This window comes from Ammospiza nelsoni, chromosome 5 (assembly GCF_027579445.1).
Source record: "Ammospiza nelsoni isolate bAmmNel1 chromosome 5, bAmmNel1.pri, whole genome shotgun sequence".
NCBI lineage: Eukaryota > Metazoa > Chordata > Aves > Passeriformes > Passerellidae > Ammospiza > Ammospiza nelsoni.
Window position 1 is genome coordinate 48,709,279 of NC_080637.1, and position 24,056 is coordinate 48,733,334.

The window sequence follows — 24,056 nt, forward strand, 5'->3', positions numbered from 1 at the left end:
CCGAGGGGCGGCCCTGCCCGGCCCCTCCTGGCCCCGCGCCGAGCCGCACAACGAACCACAGACACTGTGCCTACACGCAGTCCTGCTCGCTCCTCTGGCTCTCTCTGCTCAGGGCAACCACGTCTGTTCGCTGCCGTAGTTGCCTCGGTGGAAGTTGTCCAGCATTTGCCGTGCTTGGCAAAGTTTTTCTGGCGAACGGCTTCTGTACTGAACGGCTTGTGAGCCTCCGAATGCGCTGAGCGGGCCTCTCTGGTGTAAGGTTTAGACTCTTCCCGTCTGCAGCATCACTCGGGATATCTCAGGGGAAGAGCTGACTTGCTGTGGTCATCCTGGAACTCAGCTGGTGGCGCTCGATTCAGATTTTTCCCAGCTTATCCATTCACAGAGGCTTCTTCCCAACAGTATCTCCCGTTGTCATGCCCCGTGGGATTTTTTATTTTTTGTATTTGCCGTTTGTAGACTTCCTGGTAGGATATCGGCATGAGCAGATGGCAGTGAGGAGTACCTGAGCATGTTTTTCTCACAAGCTTGTACGGATCATTTAAAAGTAGTCTATGATCCGACAAGAAATTACAGAGCAGGGTGTAAAAACACGTTATTACAAAGAAATAAAAATTCCTAAACCTATAGGGCAAAACACACAACCTTGTCCTTGAAATCCACATTGCAGGCAAAGGAAAGTCTCTCTTCTGTTGCGTAGGTCTGCTTTGCTTTCTTTAAGCAGGGCAGCATTGCATCTCTGCCCTAACCCTTGGCTGGGCCCAAAAGTCATAAAGATTACTATTCTGTAGCCCAGGGTGAAGGGATGAGACGTGGCTTCGTGCTTCTGTGCTGTGAAGAAGCAGAGCCCTGGCAGTGTCTTTGACGAGGTTCACGTCTTTGATGTCCTTGGGCTGAGCAGGGCCAGCTGGGTGGCAGCATGGCCAGGTGGTCTCTGCAGGGGTCCATGGAATGGCTGCTGGCACCAGTGGCAAGGCTCCTGCTCCCTGCAGGACCGAGGAGCCTGGTGCAGGGGAGGGTGTGCAAGGCTGCACGCACACACTGCATACAGGAACACCAGGAGCTGTGAACGTGGGTGGGGAAAGGACGTGGAAGTGCTGGAATGGCCCTCACGTCCCAGTGCTGCTGAGAATGGCTGATTGGTGTGGACAGGTGGGAGTGAGAGTGAAGAGAACCTTTGCTTTGCAGTGACAGCGCCAGAGAAAGCCACACGATGGACACATGCTCCTGACAGTTTTGCTAAGGCTTGGAGAACCCCATTGCCAGCCCCGGCCCCCACACAGCTCCATCAACCAACATCAAGTTTGACTTGAGTCTTCCTCTGCTGCTCATTTGCTGTTTTCTTCCTCCTCCCTCCAGTGCCAGCCTTTCCAACCCCCATCCCAAGCCCCGCTCTTCCCCTTGCTGGGTGCCAGACCATGGCATTCCAAGTCGGCTGGCAACTCTCCTGGAGGGGACAGTCCCTGCCAGCCATGTGACATGCAGAGACAGGCAGACACTGCCAGCCTCAGGACATCTCTGGTCTTCTCCCCTCCTTCCTTCTGCCCAGACAGCCCTGACACTTTTGACCTCGCTCAGGGACACCCAGACTGTGCCTCTTTCTGCTCACAGGTCTTTACCTTCCCTCCCCATCCCCTCCAGGGAAAGGTAAAACAAAAGCTTCTCAACAGGACACAAAAGCACATTGTTAAGAAGATGTGAGAGCTTGGGAGAAGGAGGAAACAGCCTGAAGAAGAGAAATATTCAAGTACTTGGAGAAATGAAGGAGAGACTTAAAGGATAAAAAACAGAAAAGAAAAGAAGGAAGAAAGCTATGGAGGGCTAAAAGGGAACGAGGACAAAAGCACAGGAGTGGAGGAGGACATGGCACAGTAGGAGAGCAGAGGAGCAGCACTGCTACAGTAGCAAATGCAGCCATTTCAATGAGGAGAATGGGGAAGAGGTGTCTCTCGCGCCCCACCCTGGCCCAGTGCTTCTCAATCCATGGCTGTTTGCACTCCTCCAAGATCCCCAAGGTGCTACGCCGAGTGGAGCTGTCCCTGGGGGAGGTCCCAGCAGGGACCCCCTGTGGCCCTGTCCTCCCTGTGCTCATACAGCAGACGGGCCATCTGTGGGGAAGGGTTTGGCCAGGACCTGCTCGGTGCTGCTGGAGAAAGACCACTGCAGCAGGGGCATGGGGTGACCCCAGCACAGCTTGGTCTGATCTGCACAGAGTCGAATGCCTGTGACACAAGCATGGCTTTTGACCTTCTTGCTGGGCAGGGCAAATGCACCCTCTGCAGCAGGAACACGTTCTTTCCCCCTGGGTTTTGCGTCTTTTGGAAAATATATCCATTTTCCCCAAGTACTTTGATGCTTCTCAAACAGATGCTACAGGCCAAGAACTAATTCTGTCTCCTCCCACCAGTCACTTGCTCTGAACCACAAAACAGTGCCAGTCTTCTCTCATCTACCCTGTTCCAAGCTGCCATTTCCCCTTGGGAAGCCACAGCAAGAAAAGGGGATTAATTGCCAAGCCACCATGCCCTCAGGCCAACCAGCTGCCTTTACATCCATGGAAGATCCAAGAGAAATCTCTGCTGACATTTCTTGAAACATGCATGCATTGACTCCACCATCTCTCCCAGAGTCTCTCCTTGCCTTGTGTCCAAGTGATAAAAACAGGACTACAGCATGCCCCACACCTCCCCCCTCCAAAATCCACACCCCTACAAATCCTTCCCCCCTACCACTATTTCCCCCAGACAAGATACACAGCTGAGACACAGGAAGGAGAGCAGGGAAGCTGGGGGACAGTGCACTGTGCACAAACAGACCAAGGATGGGAACACTCTGGGAGGGACGGGGGGATGCCCTGTCCCTATCTGGCACACAGGGAGGCACACGCACGCCACACGCTCACACTCGCATCCTCTCACTCCCACGTGCTGCAGAGACAGGCCCGTGGCTGAGTCAGGGGTAGCAGGGGTGGGTTGTCTGGCCAGAGTCACCAGTGACCATGGAGGGGGAGGCTCTTTCACAGGTTACTTTCGTGGTTTTCCTCTGTCTCCACAGTCATGGGGGGCAGCCCTCCGTTGTCATTCAGCCGTTTGGCCCTGTAGGTCTCATAGTGGATGTTGTGGGTCACTTCTTTTAGGTCCTGAAGGTGGGTCCTGCAGGGGACAAAATGGGTCGGGAAAGAGGATATGACAGCCAATATCAGAACAGTAAGTATTATTCTTCTGATGATAATTTTATTCCCCAAATAGATGGAAGATTTTTTCAGTCAGTCAGTTTAGCTAATTATTGTTACCCCTCTTTCTGCATGGATAGCATGGGTGTCATCATACACAACTGAGAGCTAGAGCATCAGCATTTGAGAACACACAGGCAGGATGCAGGACATGGGCTGAAGTTCCTGGCTGTGCTTGCCAGTGCTCTGCCCTTCTCTCACCTGTGCAATTGGCCCAGCCACTGGCCCTCCTGGTGTCAGAGCAGACTGGGGCTTATCTGAAGCAGTGGTGAGGCAAGGAAGCAACAGGAGGTGTATCAGGTTCACTGCAGATCATAAGCTGCAGAACACTGCTGTGAGCATCATCCCTGACCTCCACTCACAGCCTGGGGGCTTGGATTGTTACAGGCTTTGTGATGATCATTTGGGTAGGATGTTTTTACTGAAAGACTTTGGAAAAGCAGCTCTGCTGCAGAAGGTATTACAAAACAAAAAGAGGAAAGTAGGGTGATGTCAAAGCATTGTACCTGGCCAAATGTCTCAATTGCACCATACCCACAAGTGGAATTAGCCACAGGGCTTTGATTTTGAACTGTGTTTCTCTTTTTATAGGGAAGAGAGGTCACCCTGAATCTACAGCTTTCCTGCAGAATTTGTGCTGAGGCAGCTTCATGAAACAGACTAGAAATAAGACAGGACAATGAAAGCTATTGAAATATGAAGATTTTCACTTCCAGCTCAGATGTTCCAGCACATCCTTCAACCTGGAAGGAAACACAGTCTAGGATGTGGTAATGACCTCTTTATTACTGACCTGTTTGTCAGCAGCAAATAAAAGTTTTTGCAACCAGAAGGGATTTTGTTTTAACTCCCTTAATGGGAGTTTTTGCAATCTTGAGAGGGGTAGTAGTATCCTGCTTTTTTCCAAGCATCCAGCTCATACATGAAAACTAGCACCTACCTGACACAGTGTCACTAAGAGAGGCACTAGAATATCTACCCCTTAACTCAATCCAACCCTATACCACATAAGCTTTCACTGCCTGAAATTTACTTTATTTCTCTTTTAGTAAGGGGCTATTTAATTCTGACTGGATCTCAGGAAAACTCCCAGCTCGTCAAGAGCAAACTGGTGCATGACCATGACCTTACCTGATGACAAAATCTCGAAGTAGGGCAAATTCACAGTGATTGAGGTTTTCCACTGAAAAGAAAGCAAGCAATTGTTACATTTGATTTTTTCAACAGCCCCTTTGTGGACACAGAGCATGGGAAAGTCACTTCCATGGGGACAGGTTCCAAGTGGGTAGAGCTTGCATACTTCAGAAAGGACAGACAGTTGTCTGAACGCCACACTGTCGAGCATTGGGGAGACACACTAAGAGCAGTCACACATGAATTTTCATTTGAAAACCAAGACAACCTCAGGAGCTTAGCTTCACACATCATGGTGTTCAGAGTGGCTCCAGCTTCTGCCAAGTGGTGACAGTGGCACCATATTGACCATGGCAGTTCCCTCCTGGCACAGGTATTTGAGAATTCTCCTTTTGGCTGGTTTCAAGCAGTTTGTCACAAATGGGATGGGAAGGTAGCCACAGGACATGCTATCTGGCCCCTTGTCTATTACTGTGATCTGCAGACAATACTTTCAGCTCCCATAAGCAAGAGGTTTTTTACCTTCAATGATTCCCCAAGGTGTTTTCCTGCCCAGGACTCTTTTGCCATTCACTTGATACTCCTTGTCACTGCCCACTACTGCAAAGGGCATGCTTTCCTGCTGGTGAGAGACACATGGAAAGATCCATTGAACCCATTCCAGAGACCAGTACCACCATGGCTCCCCATCCACCTTTCCACCTCTCAGCTCAACAAACACAAGGCCTTCTCCAAGGGAAGAGATTCTCCAGAGCAAAACTTCACTGGCTGTCCTTTTCACCACTCAGTGCTATCCCTAGAATTCTGGACTCTTGCTTTCCAGGTGTTCTTGCACCCCAACAAGCTGTGTGGATAGCTTGGAGCAGTGCCAAGGGCTCCGGAGTTGGGGCAGAGCTTTTCTGCACCTATCTCCAGCATTTCTGAGGAGGGGGATGACCAGAGAATTACCTTAGCATAACCAACAGGGGGTCTGTCAGCCCAGAGATCATATGGATAGTTCAAGGTGAGTATTTCTTGACAGATTTGTAGTTCTTTACAATAGAAAGATGGGACTCAAATAATCCTTCCCCATAAGCCCCATGAACATTCATCAAGTTTAATGGCTGAAATATACCGAGGAAAGCCAGAAATGGAGTAAGTATGCAGCTTTCCAGGGAAGTAGGACAGTAGGTGAAGCTATTGGGGACCCAGATATCTCTAAGCGCAGGGAGAAATTATCTGTTTCCAGAGCACAGAATGCAGGAACTCTGCAATCCATTGGGTTGTGCAGCTGTTCACTGCTGCTTTACTCTGCTTTACATTACAGATATCCCTACAAAGAGACTGCAATTACCACATAAATGGAGATTAAAAAGCTGTTTATTTCTTATGTGTGAGGGCAATAATGCTGAAGTGCAGAACAAAATGTGGTGCCCTCCTCATCCACCCTTCCCCTCCCACAATAAAATGTTTCCTACCCTGATTTTGTCGTTCTCTGTTTTATCCTCCAAGTCCTCATCAAATTCTTTCTGGGGATAAAACTCGATCCCATTTACTTCTAGTTCCTTGCGCACCTAATCAGAAAGACATTTTGGAGCACAAAGCAGCACAAACCTGAAGGGAAGGCAGTTGGCAAGGCCAGGCAAACACATCTGGGACATCCTTCCAGGGGGCAGAAGCTGGAGGGATTGTCCCAAGGAAGTGCACAGTAAAGCGAGAACACAAGGCAGCAATGATGAGTCTGTTTCCCAACCTCAGTTACTTGTCTGGCTGTCCAGTTCCCATGACAGAACATATCACAAGACATCACAAGGATACACACATTTCTTCCTTCTCTAACGGATGCCCTCAGAGATATAAACAGCAGCATCTTTAGGACTTAACCCAGCCACCCAGCGCTGGACTCTGTGCACACCCTGGGGACTGCACTGCAATCCCAGGAAGAAGGATACCACTCATTTCTCCCACCTCCAAGCCAGGGCAGGGAAGGATCCTATCCAGAAGAGGAGATACTCACTCTTTGTTTGAATTCAGTCTTCTCCTCCAAGGTCATTGTGTCAGCCTTAGCAATAACTGGGATGATGTTCACTACCTTGCTGAGATGTTTCATGAACTCCAGGTCCAAAGGCCGCAAGCTGCAGCCCAAGAATGAACAAGATGGAAGGGGTCACTTTTTACCCTCTAAGCCTTTCATCCTAATGACTGTCCAAGCACCAGGGCACAAGTGAACCCTCCCTTGTACATACCCTGGTTGCTGCCACCATGTTCTCATCTCCTTCTTCCCATCCATTCTGCCCTCTCCCAAAAACCACAGTGGCATTTCTCCCACTCTTGTAAGCTTAGACCCTTTCAAGCCCCACAGCTCCCAAAGTTAGGCTAAACAGTGCCCAGTCCTGCTGGATCCACGTCTGAGGTGCAGCAGTGTAGGGTGTATATCTGCCACAGAGGTACCAAGGGCTGGAGGAAGGACAAGGGGCAGTGTACGTACGAGTGCCCTGTAGGGGAGATGAAGTAGAGGCAGCAGTGCACGCGCGTGTCTGGAATTCGTTTCTTTCTTGCAATATTCACCTCCTCTTTCAAAAACTTTTCATATTGCTCGTTGATGTATTTCTCAATAGGCTCCCAGCTGTTAAAGTGGGAAAGAGAGATGAATAGACTGGTACAAATCTCCTCGCGTTCCTGCCCACAGTGTTCCCACCTCTGACAGCAGCAAAGCAGTCTCAGGCATTAAAAAAAAAAATCCACCTGAAGCATCTCGCCATCAGCACAGATGATTAAGAGTTTCTGTAACTGGCCACAAAAATAAGCACTCACCATGTAATATGTGCATACCCCCAATCACACACACAGAGCCATGGTTTCACAGTTCCACAGCCCCATTATTAGTCCCCAAGTGCAATAGGATCCCAGATGCTTTCAAGGGCCAAGCAGATGACAGTCACTCATATTCCATCTTAACTTCAGCCCTTTCTGGGACACAAGGCCTTGACCTTGTAAAACTCACCAGTTCTCATTGTTGATCTGGTCTCCAAATCCTGGTGTGTCAATCACTGTCAGCTTCATTTTGACACCACCTTCTTCAATGACTGGGGGAAAAATTGCAAACAATCATACTCCTCCCTGGGGACCTGCTCTGTCATGAAACATGTCTTTGTGTCCCACAAGGGAACAAGAGAGCTGTGCCCTCGTCCCGGCCCAGCAAGCATAACCAGACCACCTTGTGTCATGCCTCAACAGTTGTGACCCTCATTTCCATGTCTGACCCCAAATTTTGGTAATATCTACACAAAAGCCACCTTACACCACTCTGTCACAGGAAAATGGATTTGTGCTCAGTCTGTGGCCCAAAGGTAGTACCTACCCTAACACAACTTCTCCCCTCTAATGCATCATCCTGAATCTGAGATGATGCTCATTACCCTGCACCACCACAAGAGTTGTGCTGATGCTTTGTGAGGAGCTGTGCACTACCAGGCTTGGGATGGGACCCAACAATGCAACTTGTGTAGCTTATCAAATGTTACTGCAGGTGAACATGACTTACAGCAAGGCTTAATCCCCAACTGCAGACTAATGTCTTAGGTGATGAAGTCTCTCTATTTGTCTACCCCTCACTTTTGGCTGTGGCATCAGGGGCTTTTCAGTTTAAGAAAAGCCTTTTCTGTCTCTGAGGCCATCTAAAACTGTCCTTTAGCTTCCTATGGAGAAAGAGCTGCCTAATACCAAAGAACTCTTTGCATAGACTGCTGGGATCTTCTGCAAGACTATGCTGAGGCATCAGCATTGCTTCCACCCCAGCAGCCTGGCTCTTACCGTGCCCAATGGCTTTGATCTCCACTGTCTTGGGGATCTTCTCCTCCCGGTTCCAGCCTGAAGATTTGCGGCTCACCTGGGATTTGAAGAGGGTGTTCACCAGCGTTGACTTTCCCAGTCCACTCTGACCTGAGGATTGCAGAGAGGAAGCTTGTGACATTTGCCACAGCATGGTGATGACAGCAGGCCCAAGGAACCCAGCCAGGCTGGCAGGGGAAAGGGCTGGAGGTCTCCTTGTCTTGTGCAGGCGGCTCTGTTTTCCCTCAGAGTAACTTCTGCCTGCTCCCTCATGCCCTCCCAGCAGGGCTTGCTCTCCCACCTGGCCTCAGTCCCTGGGACATTCTCTGGCCATGGTTCCCAGTTCCTCAGCTGGTCTCTGCCTACCTACAACCATGATGTTGAAGTCGAAACCTGTCTTCATGGTTTTCTTGCGCATCTGCTCAATGATGGTGTCAATACCGATGTAGCCCAGCAAGCTGGTGTTGATGCCCATGGGCTTCATTGGTACGACTGGTTTTTGTCGTGGCTCTGGCACCAGCTCAGACATGGCTGCTTCGTTTTTGCTGTCCACTGGTCCTACATGGGGACAAAGATTGAAAAATCATCATGGAGGTGTAACAACAGCCTCCTTGCTGACCTGTCACAGGGGCTGAGGGCAGCACTGAGCAGCCTTTTCAAGGGCTACTGAGGATAACTGAATGTCAAGATTTTAGTGGTAAGGCTCATCATGGAGAAACATCTACTTGAGTTTCCAGCACACTCTTCTGTGTCCCACTCCAGATGAGGAGGTGAAGGGGGTTTCATTGAGAATGTAGTGTATTGATGGCTCCCTTCAAACAGCAAGAGCAGGGGCAGCAAGGATGGCTGGGCTGATAATCAGGTGCTCAAAGTTCCAGGTGTGTCTCCTTATTTTTGTCTCCTGGTTCTCAACAGGATCATCAGTGTTTTGGCCCTCCAAGTTCACCATAAAATTTGTGATGGAACAGACTTAAAAAAATTATGTGTGAAGTCCTGGCATTGAAACGGAGTTTGTTTGGGATGTACCATGAGGACTTGCATGCTTGGCCCTTGCCAGGGGTGGCCGCATTACTGGCTGTGGTGCACGGGCTGAATTCCTCAGAGGAAGACAGTGGTGGAAGTGAAAGCCTGGCCATAATCTCTGTGCTTGCCTCCCCATCCATCGACCAATAGTTTTTGTCATACTCAAGAAACTAATCATCATGATCAGAAAATTAATTATCTGCATCTTTCCCTCCTCATCTCTGCTTCCTCACTTCTTCCATGTAAAACAATTGGGTGAAAAGAAAACCCTGAGGGCTTTCCAGCCTCCCTGACCCTTTTTTGGGTGATGGTACACATTGCTAGGGGCAGGCCTCACCCATTTATCTCTGTCTCATTAATGAGTAGCTCCCACCCGCTGGGAGGAAGCGGAGGTTGGGAGAGGACAGGCATGGAAAAAAAGCTCTAATTGGTGGGGAAGGCAGGCGTGAGGGATGAATCTGGAAAGGAAGATGAAGGGGATAGGAATCAAATACCTTTCATATACAAGCCAGCTGCAAACTAGAGGTTCTCCCACTCTAATTACTTGACTCCCCCATGCTTTGTCTCATTAGAGGGTTATTTTTCCAGGATAGAGACAGAATGCATTTTTGCTTGGTAAGTACTTCATTTGTTTTGGATGCCACTTCAGTTCAAGTATCTCACACTAAATTATCCCTTTCCATCATGTTGGCAGAGGTTTTTTTCTCCACTTATCAGAATCCACTGGCAGCAGAAAAGAACATGAGCGGCTAGGCAGGCAACTGCCATTTGGTGGTGACACATGCCCCTCTTCACAAGGAAAATGACTCAGAAGTCACTGGACTGGTGAAATTGATGGCACCAATCTGGGGTTCCTGTCACAGCTTAGTCAAGCCAGGCAGAGACAGACTGAGAAGAGGTCAGAGAGATTTTGTTCAAGGACAGGGTTAGGCTGGAGCAGGCTCCATGGCTGAATGGGGACCCGGCCTGACACTCCCACATAAAAGCTCCAGTGCTGACACAAGGGCTGCTCTACACAGTGAAGATTTTACATTTTTTATAAGCTGTAATATTCCACTGTCCCGTGCTAAGGAAAGACATTGTGGAAGGGTCACCCTTGACGGGGGAAGGGTGCCTCCACCCAGCTCCTTTTCACTGCTTGGGAAGTCTTTTATATTAAACTGGGAGAAGGAGTTTTCCCCTGTGTGAGATGATGGTAGCACAGCCACTCATGTACAGCACTGTGGGTAACATCTGAAGGCTCTTGTGCCACCTCTATTCCACCTTGCCCACACAGGAGAGGTCAGTGGCAGGATGGCAGGCCCTCCTGCTTTTCCCTACCAAGTGAAGGCACCCTGAACTATCATCAGCCTCTCCTGAAGCAGCGAGCAGCACCCTGGGGCAACCAGAGCACAAGATGGACCATTGGCTTGAGTCAGACTGGCAATTTGGAGCACCTCACGCTGCCAGGCAGCTGCTGGAGGAGGCAGCCTGCCACACCAAGTGCTTCTCAGCTGCAATCCTCTCTCACACCCATCACAACTAGTATGTGCCTTTCCTGCTGATGAAGCATCCCTTGAGGCTCCCGTTGTCTTTTTTCAGACTTACCAAAGCTGATGTGAGCCAGGAAAGCCCATCTCTCAGGTACAGCACAGGGGGCCAGGCCAGCCAGTTCTCCTGCACCCTACCCTTTACTCTCTGTCTGCCTGTATCATGGTTGTGTGGCTGTGCTGTGTCCCTTTTGCTGCTGCAGCGTTCTCCACATACACCCCACACAGCCCTGCTGGGCTCCTACCTAGCCCTAAGAGTGGGAGAAGAGAGAGAAACAGAACAATGAGGGAATTAGGGACAGGGGGCTGTGGCCCCAGTGAGGCACTTGGCTACTGGAGAAATGGGGGCAAATAAACTCCAAAGGTAGAAGGGAACAGGTCAAGATGGGAAGAAAGCCCAACTGAGCAGCTGCATGGGATGGGTGCAGAACAGGGGCCATGTGGGCTGTGACCCTTTCATTGCCTGGGTGGTATCTTGTCCTCAGGGAATCTGATGCCTTCTCCTTTATTCCTTCAACCCTTGTTCTTACACAGGGAAGAGGAAGGAGGGAATTTGCTGTCAGCCTCAAGGCTCACTAAGAGGTTCCTAATTCATCCCTCAATCGCACCAAGGAAAGCCTTGCCCAGAGCCAGGAGATGTTGCTAACTGCTGTGGACATCATAATACAAGCTTCAGTGTTGGAGGCAGGAGCTTGCAGTGACTAGGGCAGATATTTCAGATTCAGGTTCTTGGGCAGCTATAGAAAACCCTGAGACCAGGAGAAAGCCACTTGCTTTTCTCCTCTAGGTCACTTGCCTTCTTCTCTGTGTGGGGTTCCTTCCCATACAGCCTCAGGCAGGGAAGCCCCCATTTTGCAGAAATTTGCCCAGGGTTCATCTTTCTGCACATGACTTTTCACCTTTTGCCTCCCACAGATGAATTCAAGGAGCCAGCTGAGGAACAGCCTGCTGGGCTATGCAAAACCAGGACCAGAGCTGTCCCTGAGACATGAAACATGCCTGCCTGCTCTCCTGGGAGTGGCTCTGTTTTATGTGCACTAAAGCTAATGGTTCTAGCCCCCTGAGCACACTGAGTGGCTGATCAAGGGGTGGCATTCCGTGTCCTGGGCTCATCCCGTAGCCCTTGCAGCTGTCCCCTGTAATGACTCAGTGAGAGGGCACTACAGTCAGTACAGCTGATAATGAATAGAGGGCTAGCCAAGGTTAACCACTTACATATGCTGTTTACAAGGCTCCCCTTTTCCCTGTTGCTTTGTTCTGCGTGCTAAGAGAAGCTCATTTAAGAGGGCTGTAGCTGGTGATGCCCCCCTGCTGCCCAGATCCGGTAGGAAGTGGCCCTGGGCTGGGCTGTTAGGGAATATTATCTGGCTCACAGGAGATGCTCCATGTGACTGGATCAAGGGATGGCACAGGTTTTGAGGCAGGGACAGGTAGAACCACGATGAGTGCCCAGAGAGGTCCCCATGGTCCCAGCTTGCTCCTGCTTCTGACACCCACTGATCCACCCCAGAACCTCCTCCTGGAAAGCCAGCATATGTGGCCAGCAGCAGACACCACCTGATCTACCACCCTTCGTGCTCTGATGTTCACAGGACCTGTGTGGGGACAGAGGTGGCCCTGCAGGTCCCTTGGGGGCTCAGGTAGTGGGGACCAACATCTACTATGTCCTGATAACCCAGATACAGTCGCATCCCCTCCCCCTGCCTTCCCATCCTTTGTCTGGCAAGAGGGAGGGAGAGCTGCAAATAGTGCTCACCACAAACCAGCTTCCAGCAAGGAAAAGCTATTTAACCCCCACGTAACACATGGATGGCCTCGCTGCAGCTTTCCTCTGGTGCAGCACAAGGTTGTCCCTCTGCAGGTGGAGGCAGTGGTCCTCACTCACATCTCACCCCAGCCCCTTCCACCCATTTGGTTCTGGATGTCCTCCCTGTTCCATGTAGACGAGGAACAGGGAGGAGGAATGGGTTCAAAACCTGAAGGTGGCTGGCAGAAGCAGGCCCTCAAATGGTGATGCCAGGTTCCTAGGAAAGAAAGCAAGCAGCTGCTTCAGCAGTACAGCCTCCCTGGAGCTCATGGCCATCAGGACCTGCTCCTTACTTTGCTTCAGATCCGCAGAGGTGCTGCACTGAGCATCTCTCCACTGGAAAAATACCTTTCCCTCCTCAGTTCCTATGATGACCCCAGGGCATTTCTTTCAGCTGTGCAGTGCAATGGCTGAGCCCTGCCGGATGTACTGCCTGACCTCAGAGTACAGAACAGAACCATTCTCCTTACCAGATCTTTTTGCCTGGCTTGAAGATCACCCCAATCCTCTGGGCTGCTGCAGCCTTCCCGACAGCAGCCTTTCTTCCCCTCAGCACTCTGCAAAGGGCTTGGGCAAGAGCCCGGCTGCAGTGAAATCTAGGGCAGAGTGTGCTGAAGCCTCTCTGGAGATGCAGAAGCTGGAGGTGAAGGAGCTGGGCACAGCCCAGGCCAGCCACCACAGCCCCAGCCATGCCCTTGGTGCTGCTCTCCAGCCCTACAATCCTTGTCCCATGTCCCAGCTCACCCCCTGGGTGGCACAGCTGTATCACACGGCGAGAGGATGCTGAGCACCCCTGGACTATGGCAGCCACACCACCACAGCTGCCTATGCCCCTGCCTGCAAGCCTGCTGGCTCCTGTGCAGATGCTCAGGGAGAGGCACAGCACATCCCCACTGCCTGACACTGGCAAGGGACAAGCCAGGTGCCTGTGGCACTCCCCAGCTGGATTATCCCTTCCTTTCAAAGCAGTGCCTGGCACTACCTACTCCCCATCAGCACCACGACCAGCCCTGCTCCTTCTCTTTCATACAAGGAGAACAAACAGAGGAAAGACAAAGCCGAGACCGATTTCCCCCACTGCCCTCCGGGGTTATCCCTGCCCCATGCCCAGAGCTGGGCAGCGTGGGGGCACACAGCGGATGCCTGCGCAAAAAGCCCCAGCGGTGTCCCTCTGGCGTTGCCCAGCCCTGCCAAGCCCGGAGCATCCTACCTTTGAACATGAAGCTTCCTTTGTCTCCGACTCCTCTCCCAAGGGGGTGGGTCTCCCCCCACTTTTCTAGCCTGACGCTGATGAAGCAGCACGGTGGGCTACAAAGCTCCACTTGCTTTTACCTTTGTCTTTCTTCCCTGTGTCCTCTTCTCCCCCCTCTCTCCTTCCCTTCCTTCTCCAGCGGCTATTTCAGCAGAGCGGGGATGCTGGTGCTGCTCCTGCTGCCATCGTCATGTGACCTGAATATTAAACATCTCCGCAAAATCTCCCCCCGCGCACCCTCCCCCGGCTCCATCCCAGGCCCCCGGCAGCCTCCCTGACTTGCGGGGGGGGGCATGGCCTCGGGCACGGAGGGGCCGCTGCCGATGGGGCCCCCGTGTCCTGGAGGGGCCCTCACTGCACACCCACACCCCCCAGGCCTTTTCTTGCCCTTTTCCCTCCCAATTCCCCAGTCTTTTCAGCATCTCTGCTTGTTTAGGGAGGGGCATATTTAACCCTTCACAGCTTAGTTCCGGCGGGGCTGAGAAAAGGCCCTCTTTGCCCCTAGGTATTTGGTAGGATCAGGGGATTGCAAAATCTCCTTCTGCTTTCCCAGAGAGAGGAAATTGAGAATATTTTGGTTCATCGAAAGCGATTTGCCCTTCAGCTTTGCTGTGAAGGTGAGAGAAACCTTTTCTCCTCCAGCACCGTGATTGCTGGCTGTCAGCCCAAGGCGCAGAGGCAGAGCCAGCGCTGTCCCCTCTGCGTGCGTGTGTGTGCAAACCTGTGTGTGCCTGTGTGCGGTGAGCAGGGACAGGTCCTCCCACTTGGACCATGTTGCGGCACACAGGTCACATCCCCCTGTGCTCTGGCAGGCACCTCCATGTGCCTCCTGTGGATGTGCCTGTGCCTGGAGAGCCGTGTGGCTGCCTCTGGCTGCTGGTATCTTTGGAGGGGGATGCCCTTTCCCTGCTTTGCATGTCCTCCAGGGCTACATCTGTGAGCCCTGGCCCCGACAGGGCCTGTGTACCTGTCATGCTGTGCTGGGGCACCGATATCTGGGAATGCTGTGACCCTCCAGTCAGTGGGATGACAGGAGCACCACGCGTTCCTCCACCACAAATCAATCCCCCTGGGTGGGGGCCAGGCTGTGGGATGCCTGGCAGACTTGGCAAGGGTTTGGGGCTCCTCTTTTTGCAGTGCTCTGGGACAAAAAGAAAACTGCACCCACTTCAGGTTTTGGGAACATTTAGCAGCAGTTTAGTCAGCAGTTACCCCGGGCTAGGCTGAGCAGTGGACAGACTGGCTTTGGACAGACAGACAGACAGACAGGCAGGCAGGTATTCCAGCACCCAGAAAATCTGACACAGTGACCATCGTGTTGGCTATCTTCCTGCTGGGTGCCAGGCTCAAAAGCACACGGGCTGTCCCCGCACCAGCTGCTGCCCACCCCTGATTCCTTCGTGGGTTAAGAGGAAATCACTCCAAGGGAAGGAAGCCCCCGTCCTCCCTCTCATCACCCTGAAGGGTCCTGCCCCATGCTGGGCTCATGTCATCGCCAAGGGACCCCTTGGTGCCTCCCTCCCTCCCTCTGCCCGTCAGCGGAGACCCACCGGAGCGTGGTGGGGCGTAGGACAGCCCCATCTTCGCCACCGAGGTGGCCTCGGTCCCGTCAGAGCTGCGGTGTGGCTGGGGCCCCTCGGTCGCCACGGGCCGGGGCCGCGGGGGGATCGGGGTGACCGGGGCCGGGCCCCGCAGCCGCTCCCAGGGCAGACCCCCGGGCCCGGCCGCCCGGCGCAGCGTGACCGAGAGGCAGCTCCGCTTCGTGGGAGCAGCCACGGCCAGGGGCCCGTCCCGCCGCCGTGAGGGGCCCGGGATGCGGCTGGGGCCGCTGGGGCTGCCGGGGGCGGACAGGCAGCTGCGAGGGAGGGCGATCTCCTCGTCCATGGTCGGCTGCGGGCTGGAAGCGGAGGTGCGAGGGCTGGGCCCAGGCCGTCCCTGCTGTCAGGGCTGTGGTGTCGCGGGGTGCAGAGCTCCCTGGGGCTGCTGTCACCCACATGCTTGAGCCCCCACCTCCAGCCCTGTCCGGCCAGCCCGCCTCCAGCGGGACAATGGGGCTCTTGTGGCCGGCATGGCTCGCTCCCACGCTGGGCGCCATGGCCACTCCTGCCCCGGCCCAGCACCTTCCTGACCTCCGCCACCAGCAGCCCCACAGCACGGGCAGCTCCACAACACGAACCCCCTGCCCTGCTCCCGTGGCAGGAGGTGCAGGAGTGATGCAGAGGTCAGGTCAGGCCTGTGTTGTCTGCTTCCAAGGACACTGGGTGTGATTAAAAAAAAAATTAAAAATATTTGAATTTTTGAAATGTTTTCCCTTCTTCTCTTAGTTTTTCCCCCTCAAATGGCATATTCCAGTGCAACAATTTATATCCCACTGCACAAGTTCAGTGGTCACTTTTTGGATGTTTGTCCAAGTTGTTGCTTCATTCCCTTATTCTGATTTTCTTTTGCTTCTTCATTATCATAATTATTATGATTGTTTCTTAATTTGCCAGCTTTGTGGCATTTTCAGGGTCAAGAGGGATTCAGCTTGCTATTTTACACCTTCCTCACTGTAAGAGGCTTTGAAGGGCAACACAATAAACAAGGAGGAAAGGAGAAAGGTGTTTTGGTGGGATGGAATGAGAATATGAATGGTTTGGTGGGCAAGTGGGAGCAAAAAAAGAGAGACAGGCACCCACAGCACCTACAGTGTGGCAGGGACAATGATTGCATGATCTCGGGTGACCAAGGCTGAGGAAGTAGAAGAGGAACACCATCCAATGACCCACATCAAGTAATTCGGAATGCTGGTGGAAGGCAGAGCTCAGGACAGTGTGAGTTCTCTGCTTCTTTAAGGGCAAAGAGACAGAAAACATGAAAAAAACTAACCTGATACTGTGTAGTATTTCCAGCAATAAGTATCTTCTCCGATTCTTTATGCAGTTTAATTCAGTATCTGTGACTATTTCTTTCTCCCTGAGGTCTTTCTGGCTGCACAGATCCACAGAGGAAAAACAATCTCAGTTTTCAGGCAGCATTTGCTTTTAATTATTCCAGGATAGCCCAGCAGTGTAGCTGGCACAGGAGCCAGGTGGATGGAGACCTACCCTGTTGTAAAGGAAACCTCACTGCAGACTGCTCCTTGCTGCCTGCCCAGAGCTGGAGGGAGGCAGCTCCCAGGGGGAACAACAGGAAAACAAAGCATCAACCAAGCAGTTTGTCACACACTTCCACTGCGGAAGCCTTTGACACTGCTGACAAAATAGTCCTTCATAGCCATGGAAAATACCTGGCTTAATGCTGATTGTGTCAGGGCTAAACAGCACAAAAAGTAAGCCAGAGGAGATGAACAATTAGTTTTTCTCTAATCCAGCCCTCACCCATTTGCTGTCTTCTTTTGCTCAGTTTCTGCATTGAGTCATGGGCAGTGGAGCTCAACACAATTACAGCAGCATGCAGAGGAGAACACAGAGCAGGGGAGAGCTCTGGGACCCCTGTGAGTGCAGGCTCCCCTTCCTCCAGTTTGACTTCTTCCTGACTGCTCCAAGCCCCTCAGCTCCAGTGGAGATGTTTTTATGCTACCCCACAGCTCACTTGTGTTTGTTTACAGAGCAGTCCCACCCATCAGGGAGTTGAGGAGAGGAAGCAGGTTTCCAAGCCGGTGTTTGGAGATATGGCTGTGATGTGCCAGAGGGCAGGGAATGTGAGCCATGCAGCTGAGGGTGGCACATCATGCCATGCAACCCAGCCCCTTGTCATTTCCATTTACAGTCCCAAGTCATGAAAATGTATCTGTTTCAGACTACACCTGCTCTTTTGAGTATTTGCTTGCCAGGGCAAGTACAACTTTGGGCACAGCAGTAATCCTATTCACTGCATTTCCCTGCTGAGTGAGACTCCCTCGTTAGGGTACTTGCATCACAGTCTCTGTCACTTGGCTGAACCAAAGGACTCTTGACTTGTCCTCTGTCTGAAACAGAGCCAGAAAGCTCCTGCCAATGTGCCTAGTTTTGGTGTAGAAAAGAATGGTAATGCAATTGCAGTCTGGCAGATGAAATGTCCCAGGAATACCCAGGACATTTGCAGGATGTCCTGATCCATTCCTTAGAGCTAAAAATTAACTTGGATCCCCAGAGAATTACCAACTTTCAGGCTGCACCTGTGCTTTGAGCTTTTCCTTGCCAGGGCAAGCAAAACTTTGGGCATGGGGTAATCCCACTCACTGCATTTCCCTGCATAAACCACTCACAGCAGCCCAGTGAACTCTCCTTCTTTCTTTGGGGATGGAGGAGAAAACTTCCTGCTCCCAGGTTCACAGGTGAGGCTGAGTGACACAAGCCAGGAGCTGTGGCAGATTTTCACAGCTGGCCTGAGGAGCCCTGCTGCTGAAAGGAGCCATTGGGGACTGGAGCACAGAGCCATAACAATGGAAGGACGCTGGAGATGTGTTTGCCAATATCCTGGCTGGCCCAGGTGATGGCACAGGATGCACAGACGTGCACATAGGATGGTGGCACCAGCTAACATACCTGGGAAATGCAGGAGAGGGGCACACAGGATCCCTCTGTGTCCAGAGCATTCACAGGTTGCACCATTGCACCTACATGCGTGCAAAGGGTGGATGTTGGGGTGGGAGGAGAGGAGACACAACCTCCTGCCACAGGCTCCTTGCTCTCTCAGGCCTTCCTGTACACACTGGGCATTGCACTGGGCTGTCAGGGAGAGAGAGGATGGGGATATCCCTCTCAGCCCAGTGTCACAGCTTCATACAGCACTTTGGTGGCTGGTCATCCCCATGACAGTGCAGGAAGCCTATAAACATGGGATTTTGTGCCAGACCCACATTATACGGCTTGGGTCCAGAAAGCAAAGGTGGTTTATCTGGCAGGCTCAATGTTCCTTCTCAGAGACATGCAGGGGGGAAAAGGGCTGAGGGATGCTTTGCAGGGGGGAAAAGGGCTGAGGGATGCTTCACAGCTCTCATTGGGAAACAGCTGAGAAAAAGAGCCTGTCCAAGGGCTCTGCAGTGCAGTGAACAAGTGCAAGTAGCTTCACAGACTATCCCATCTCCCTCCATGACAGAGGAGCAGGAGGTCAGGCAGATCAGGAGTGGCTGATGTGGTAAGTCTGGCAGCACCCATGCATGCAGAGCTGCAGAATGTTCTAGCTTGACACAGGACTTAAACCAACCTCTTTAATAAAGACCTTTAATTTCAGTGTGGTGCGTCTGGAATGGATGTAGGGATGGATGTTCTCCATCTCCCAAACAGACACAGAAGGGGTGTGCATTTAGCAACGATAAAGACGTTCAGTCTCTGAGGCTCACTGAGCCCTAGGTCCCTCTGCACAGAGCTTCAGCAAGCTCACCTCTTAGCATCAAGAGTGGGTGCTGGGAAGAGCTCAGCTGAAGCAACTATTTGTATGGAAACCCCATTTATTTTTCCCAAAAACCCCCTTGGACTTAGACAGACTGTGTTAGATTTAACCTAGGGAACAGGAGTACAAGGTTCTGTATCCCTTTGCAAAACTTGGTACCTTTCCTACTGAAGATCCTGTCAAGGTGCCAGGCAGCTCATACTCAAGTGATTAACAAGGGATATTTCATTTGAGTGGTTAGTCAGTCTTGGCCACAGGAAGGAGCAAAGTCCTTGGCTGGCTGAAGAGCTGTGAGCACATGGGAAGCCCAGCCAAACAAATCTTGACTAAGAAGCAAAGGGGCAGAATGGTGAGTGAGGAGTACGAGACCCAGATCAGCAGAGAGCAAAGTGAAGACCAGCCCCACTTTTACCAAGGCAGGACTGCCATCCCTAGTGAGGCTTGTGGTCTGCTGCCCACCCAGGAGAGATTCCTCTGGCTGCAATGGGCAGCTTGTCAGACCTCAGGCACCCCAAAGGCCAGGTTGTCCCGAATCATCAGCGTCTTCCGAAGGTCTCGCTCCATGATTGGCCTCTGTGTTCGCCACTTATGGGCTTCCTGGAGTCCTGGTTCAAAGTAGTAAATGCAAGCTCCAAAGCCCACCAGGATGAGAATGGAGATCATCAGATACACGGGCACAAACCAATCCAAGAAGTGGGGCATGGCTGCCAGAGAAAAGGAGAGAAAGCTCATGCAGAGGGAGCACCTAAAACACACCTTCACCACCAAAAACCACCTCCTCCACCAAGACTGATCATAAGACATCTGCCTCATCAGCAGTGCCCAGTCCCTCCTCACAGCCCTGCTGCACCTGGCTTATGCTTGGTTGCACATGAAGACACCTCATCCACTGGGAGAGGTCAATGCTTTTGGGGTCATTGCTGGGAGCCCTCCACAGAGTGTCAATCCCACTCCCTCCCCACAGAGAGGGTTGAGCTTGCTTGCCCCGAGCCCGGCTGCCAGTGATTAAAAGTAGGCAGTGGGTAAATACAGCTGCTTCTCACCTCCTGCTTGAGGGAAAAAATCTGCTTCCCCTGACATCCATCACCCTTTTGAATTCCCAGTCTGAGCTGGTCTGGCTCAGGATTGAGCCCTCCCTTACTGCACCTCTATTTCAGGTCCTGCTTTGCCAGGGCTCAGGGTCCTTGGTTCAGCACCAGTCTGTGAGCAGGTCTGAGATCCCTCCACCACATCAGCCACTGTGCAGTGGGGGCACTCACTGGGAGCAGCCGATCTGCCTTGCCAAGAGCCCCTGGCCAGCCGGGTGCGAGGTGTGTCCGGAGCAGCGTTGCCCTGGGGAGCACAAAACAACACCACACTGTGTGATTGCTGCTGGGCCAGCACTAAACATGGGAGAGCAGGAAGGAGCAATCATCTCCTTGTCCAGAGGTCAGGGCTGAATGTTTCTGGAGGGGTGAACAAACAGGGATTCAGCCCCATAACCTGCTGGTGCCCTGGCACATTCTCTGCCCACCATTACAGCCCTGCTGATGCCATGCTTAGGGCATGCACCCTAACTTAGGGCCATTTAAATCTGTAATGGCATCATATTTGATCCCATCCCTTATCCCCATCCTTTGGGAGGGAGACAGCCACCCACATTGCAACCTGCAAAGGTACTCAGCTTGTTCAGCTCTGCTGCTTGCTCTGCACCAAAATGACAGGCAAGGTGCGGATCATGCAGGGACAGAAAAGGGGATCAAAAAGCATCCCACACAAAAAGCACAGCTACAACTTCACCAGGCACCAGATCTTCTGGGTTTTCACTGCGAATGTGCTGCTTGTTAAAGGCTTTGATGGATTAAACCTGGCACCCTCGCGCTTGGGAGAGCACAGCGATGCCAGACTCAGGCACAAAAATGCAGTCCTGAAAGGGGACTTTCTGTAACCCTCACCCCTTGGTGGGAATGATGAAATGCCCATTGACTTCTGTGGGGACACACTGAAGTGCACCCACATCAAACTCCTGGTTTTCCAGACAGATGAAAGCTGTCATGTCTGACCATGGCCCAAGTCATCCCTCTGCAGTAACAAACTATCCCCAAATTCCTTGCACAGGGCTGGTTAAAAGGAGGCTGGAGAGAACTCTGAGCATTTCCATCCTCTTCCCTGCTCCTGGCCTATAAGGTTGGTGCCTTTTTCACACCAGGGGCTGGGCTTTTTTCTTTTTTTTTTTTTTTTTTTTAATACCACAGCCATCCGTTGTTTCCAATGTGCCCAGCAGCATTTATCTTCTGGACACCTCTTGTCCCAGGAGGACCTGTAACAGTAACTTTTTTGTCAAAGGGTAAGATCTGAAACAAGCTGCAGTTCTTATTACCACAAGAAGAAACTGCAGAAAATGCCTGATTTCCTCCCACTTATTGGCATGGATCTGATCTGGGCACTGCTGCTGCCTCTTCATGGCTGCCTGTGCCTTCCTAAGGTGAACAACTGCTGAGGAAAGCTCCCACCATAACTTCCAACAACATCACAGAGGTGTTGTGAGGAGCTGAGGGGCCTCCATTAACGCACCTAAAGGTTAATTCCATGTAAGGAATTAGGCACAAACTCCTTCCACAAACCCCTCCCCTCAGCAGCTGGGACTGAACTCTGGGCCAGAAACCCCTCAGCACAGCTTTCTTACACGCTCTGCAAAAGTAGCTCCTTTGCACCCCCTGTACCCCCCAGTTACATCTGCAGACATCCTGGAGATCTCAGGCTGCTGCTGCACCCCCCTTTTTCAGGTGTCTCAGCAGCTGCTATCTGTCCCTGGCTGGCAACAGCAATGGGCAGGATTAGGGACACTGTGAAGGTGAGTTCAGCTTGGATCTCCTGGGCTGATGGGAGGAAAGCCAATAACCTCATTTGCTTCCCTGATCATCCACTTTCCAAATGTGTGAGTGAAGCTGCCATCCAAAAAAGCACTGCAATAAAAAGCAGCCCTACACACTTCCCAATTCATCCTTCCTCCATCACTAGGAGAGCCAGCATTTCCTAGCTCCTCGCCAGCCACCTATTCTTCATCCTACTTGCTATGCAGCCCTGTCCTGCTGTGTCCTCACGCTGCTCACCATCCCCACCCCCTCAATGAAGGGTCCTCATCATGGCCATGCCGAGTGCTGGATGAGGTGTCAGAGCCGGCTTTTGTCAGGCAGGTGAGCAGATTTTGGCTGCAAATACTGAAAAGAGAGAGTTTCATTTAAAGATGTCAGCTTTCTGGAGCAGTTCTGCGGATATTAAATGTGCCTTAACCTTGCCAGACCACTTGATCTTCAGTACCTCATTTTGCAGTGGGACATCCATGTCCCCCCAAAGACACAAAAGAGTCCTTGGTCCTCCATCCAAACCCATGTCTTATATAGCCAAGCTGTCTGACCCTTTTAAACCTGCGCTACACCTCACTCCCGCTTCTTGCCTTCAATGTCACCCGTGGATCCCCTATGCCGCCTCCCACCGCCCCCGAGGTGCCGTGGGCACACTGTGACAGGAGCCCCGGGGGCCACGTTGTTAGTGGCAGGGCACAAACTGCCTGGGGGAGGCTGGGAGCAGCCCACAGGAGAATTTGGGTACAGAACCCTCCCGTGCGCATGGCTGGGAGCGCAATTCATTTTGCAGCATTACAAGCCGTGGGCTCACCTCGACCGCAGGAGATTCCCCCAGACCTGGCGCCCCGGGGCCCAGCTGCCAATGGCTGGGACCCAGACATGACCTCGCTGCCTCGCACGGCATCCCCAGCACGCACCGCTCCGTGCCCTGACACCTGTCACCTACCTTCCTCCACGGGTGCAGGGCGGCGGGATGGGACTGCTCCCTCCGGCATCTGCCGGGTGCCAGCCGGGATGAGTCAGGCTCCTTTCCCGGCCAGGCAGTGCCAGGGAAAAGGCACCCCGCGCCGGGAGAGCTGGGCGACAGCGGGAGGCGACAGGCGCGGCTGGGCGGGAGGCAGGCAGGGAGGGAGGGATGGCGGGAGCAGCCGCGGCGGGCGGGGGAAGGACAGGCAGCCAGCAGCGTGGCCTCATTGCCCAGCGGGCTTCCCCCACCGCCTCCCCGGCAGTGTCAGCCCCGCTCCAGCCTCCCCGGGGCACCCCCCGCCGGCCTTCCCCCACGCACGCAAGAACGGCTGCAGCGGACTGCGTCCCGGCGCGGGGAGGGGGGAGCGTTTTAGCAGAGGTCGCTATGGCAACGAGCATCCCCAGCTCCCCCGCACATGGTACCCGGGTCAGAGCCACGAGGGAGCTGCCCGCGGGATGCTCTCCCTCCTCCCGCATCATCCGCAGCCCGGCTGCAGCCCCGGAGGAGGAGGAATGCTGGGGCACACGTGTGTGAGCTAGAGCTGATGGAGATGGACAGAGTGCTCAGGCTCCACAGATTTACCAGCTTGTGCAGCCCAAGGACTGGGGACTGGTGGTTTTTCATCAGTGGATAGGAAGCAGAGAGAGAGAGAGGGAGGTTAGAGGCAAATGGGGGTTAGTATTCCCTTCAGGGCTTTTATGTAAAATTAATCCAATCAACACTTTGACCAAAAGAATCTTCCATCAGGAAACAGAAAAACAACGCTGTCTGAAGTACTGTTCTTGCTTTCAGTGAAATACCGTTTTCCTGAATCCATACCTAGTTCTGTCATTGCTGCTGCTGACAAGAGATGTTTTGTTAAAACATTTTCAGCTTTTCAGCAGCACAAAAATAGGAACATGCAAAGGGGTTTGGTTTTTTCATATTGAGGTAATTTTGTTGTTTGGTTTGTTTTTTGTTTACAAAGAGATTTTTTCACCATGACCCAGAAATAGTTTAACACAAAAGAGTTTTAGCAAAATCAATCAAACAACTGGCTGCAGCCCGAAGAACTGCCTGCTCTCCTGCCTGTGCTGTCCAGCTCCACCCACTTAGTTTTTG

At 52.3% G+C, this 24,056-nt stretch overlaps 2 protein-coding genes across 4 annotated transcripts; both read right to left on the reverse strand.

Moving 5' to 3' along the window:
* Positions 1-2,746: 2,746 nt before the first annotated feature.
* SEPTIN3 (septin 3) lies at positions 2,747-13,966 on the reverse strand. 3 transcript variants are annotated; one of them, XM_059473035.1, is made up of 10 exons: positions 13,746-13,966; positions 8,543-8,734; positions 8,159-8,287; positions 7,350-7,431; positions 6,834-6,971; positions 6,363-6,480; positions 5,824-5,919; positions 4,889-4,985; positions 4,364-4,415; positions 2,747-3,152 (listed from the first exon to the last, which is right to left on the reverse strand). In XM_059473035.1, exons 1-10 carry the CDS (start codon positions 13,753-13,755, stop codon positions 3,017-3,019), a joined length of 1,050 nt encoding a protein of 349 aa, XP_059329018.1. In that variant the 5' UTR covers positions 13,756-13,966; the 3' UTR covers positions 2,747-3,016. The 3 variants fall into 3 exon arrangements, with proteins under 3 accessions (XP_059329018.1, XP_059329017.1, XP_059329020.1); XM_059473034.1 differs by having other exon boundaries at positions 4,889-4,988; XM_059473037.1 differs by having other exon boundaries at positions 4,889-4,988; positions 13,868-13,948.
* Positions 13,967-18,533: 4,567 nt separating this feature from the next.
* On the reverse strand, positions 18,534-23,176 carry SMIM45 (small integral membrane protein 45). Its single transcript, XM_059472901.1, has 3 exons — positions 22,935-23,176; positions 20,402-20,474; positions 18,534-19,846 (listed from the first exon to the last, which is right to left on the reverse strand). The coding sequence occupies exon 3, from the start codon at positions 19,842-19,844 to the stop codon at positions 19,638-19,640; it is 207 nt and encodes a 68-aa protein (XP_059328884.1). The 5' UTR covers positions 19,845-19,846; positions 20,402-20,474; positions 22,935-23,176; the 3' UTR covers positions 18,534-19,637.
* Between the last annotated feature and the right edge of the window lie 880 nt (positions 23,177-24,056).

Coding starts and splice junctions, on each gene's coding strand:
- SEPTIN3 (XM_059473034.1), bottom strand. Junction 6,972..7,349: donor CAGATCAACAATGAGAACTG/GTGAGTTTTACA, acceptor CCACTTTAACAG/CTGGGAGCCTATTGAGAAAT. Junction 3,153..4,363: donor CTTCGAGATTTTGTCATCAG/GTAAGGTCATGG, acceptor TGTCCCCTGCAG/GACCCACCTTCAGGACCTAA.
- SMIM45 (XM_059472901.1), bottom strand. CDS start 19,844: ATGCCCCACTTCTTGGATTGGTTTGTGCCCGTGTATCTGATGATCTCC.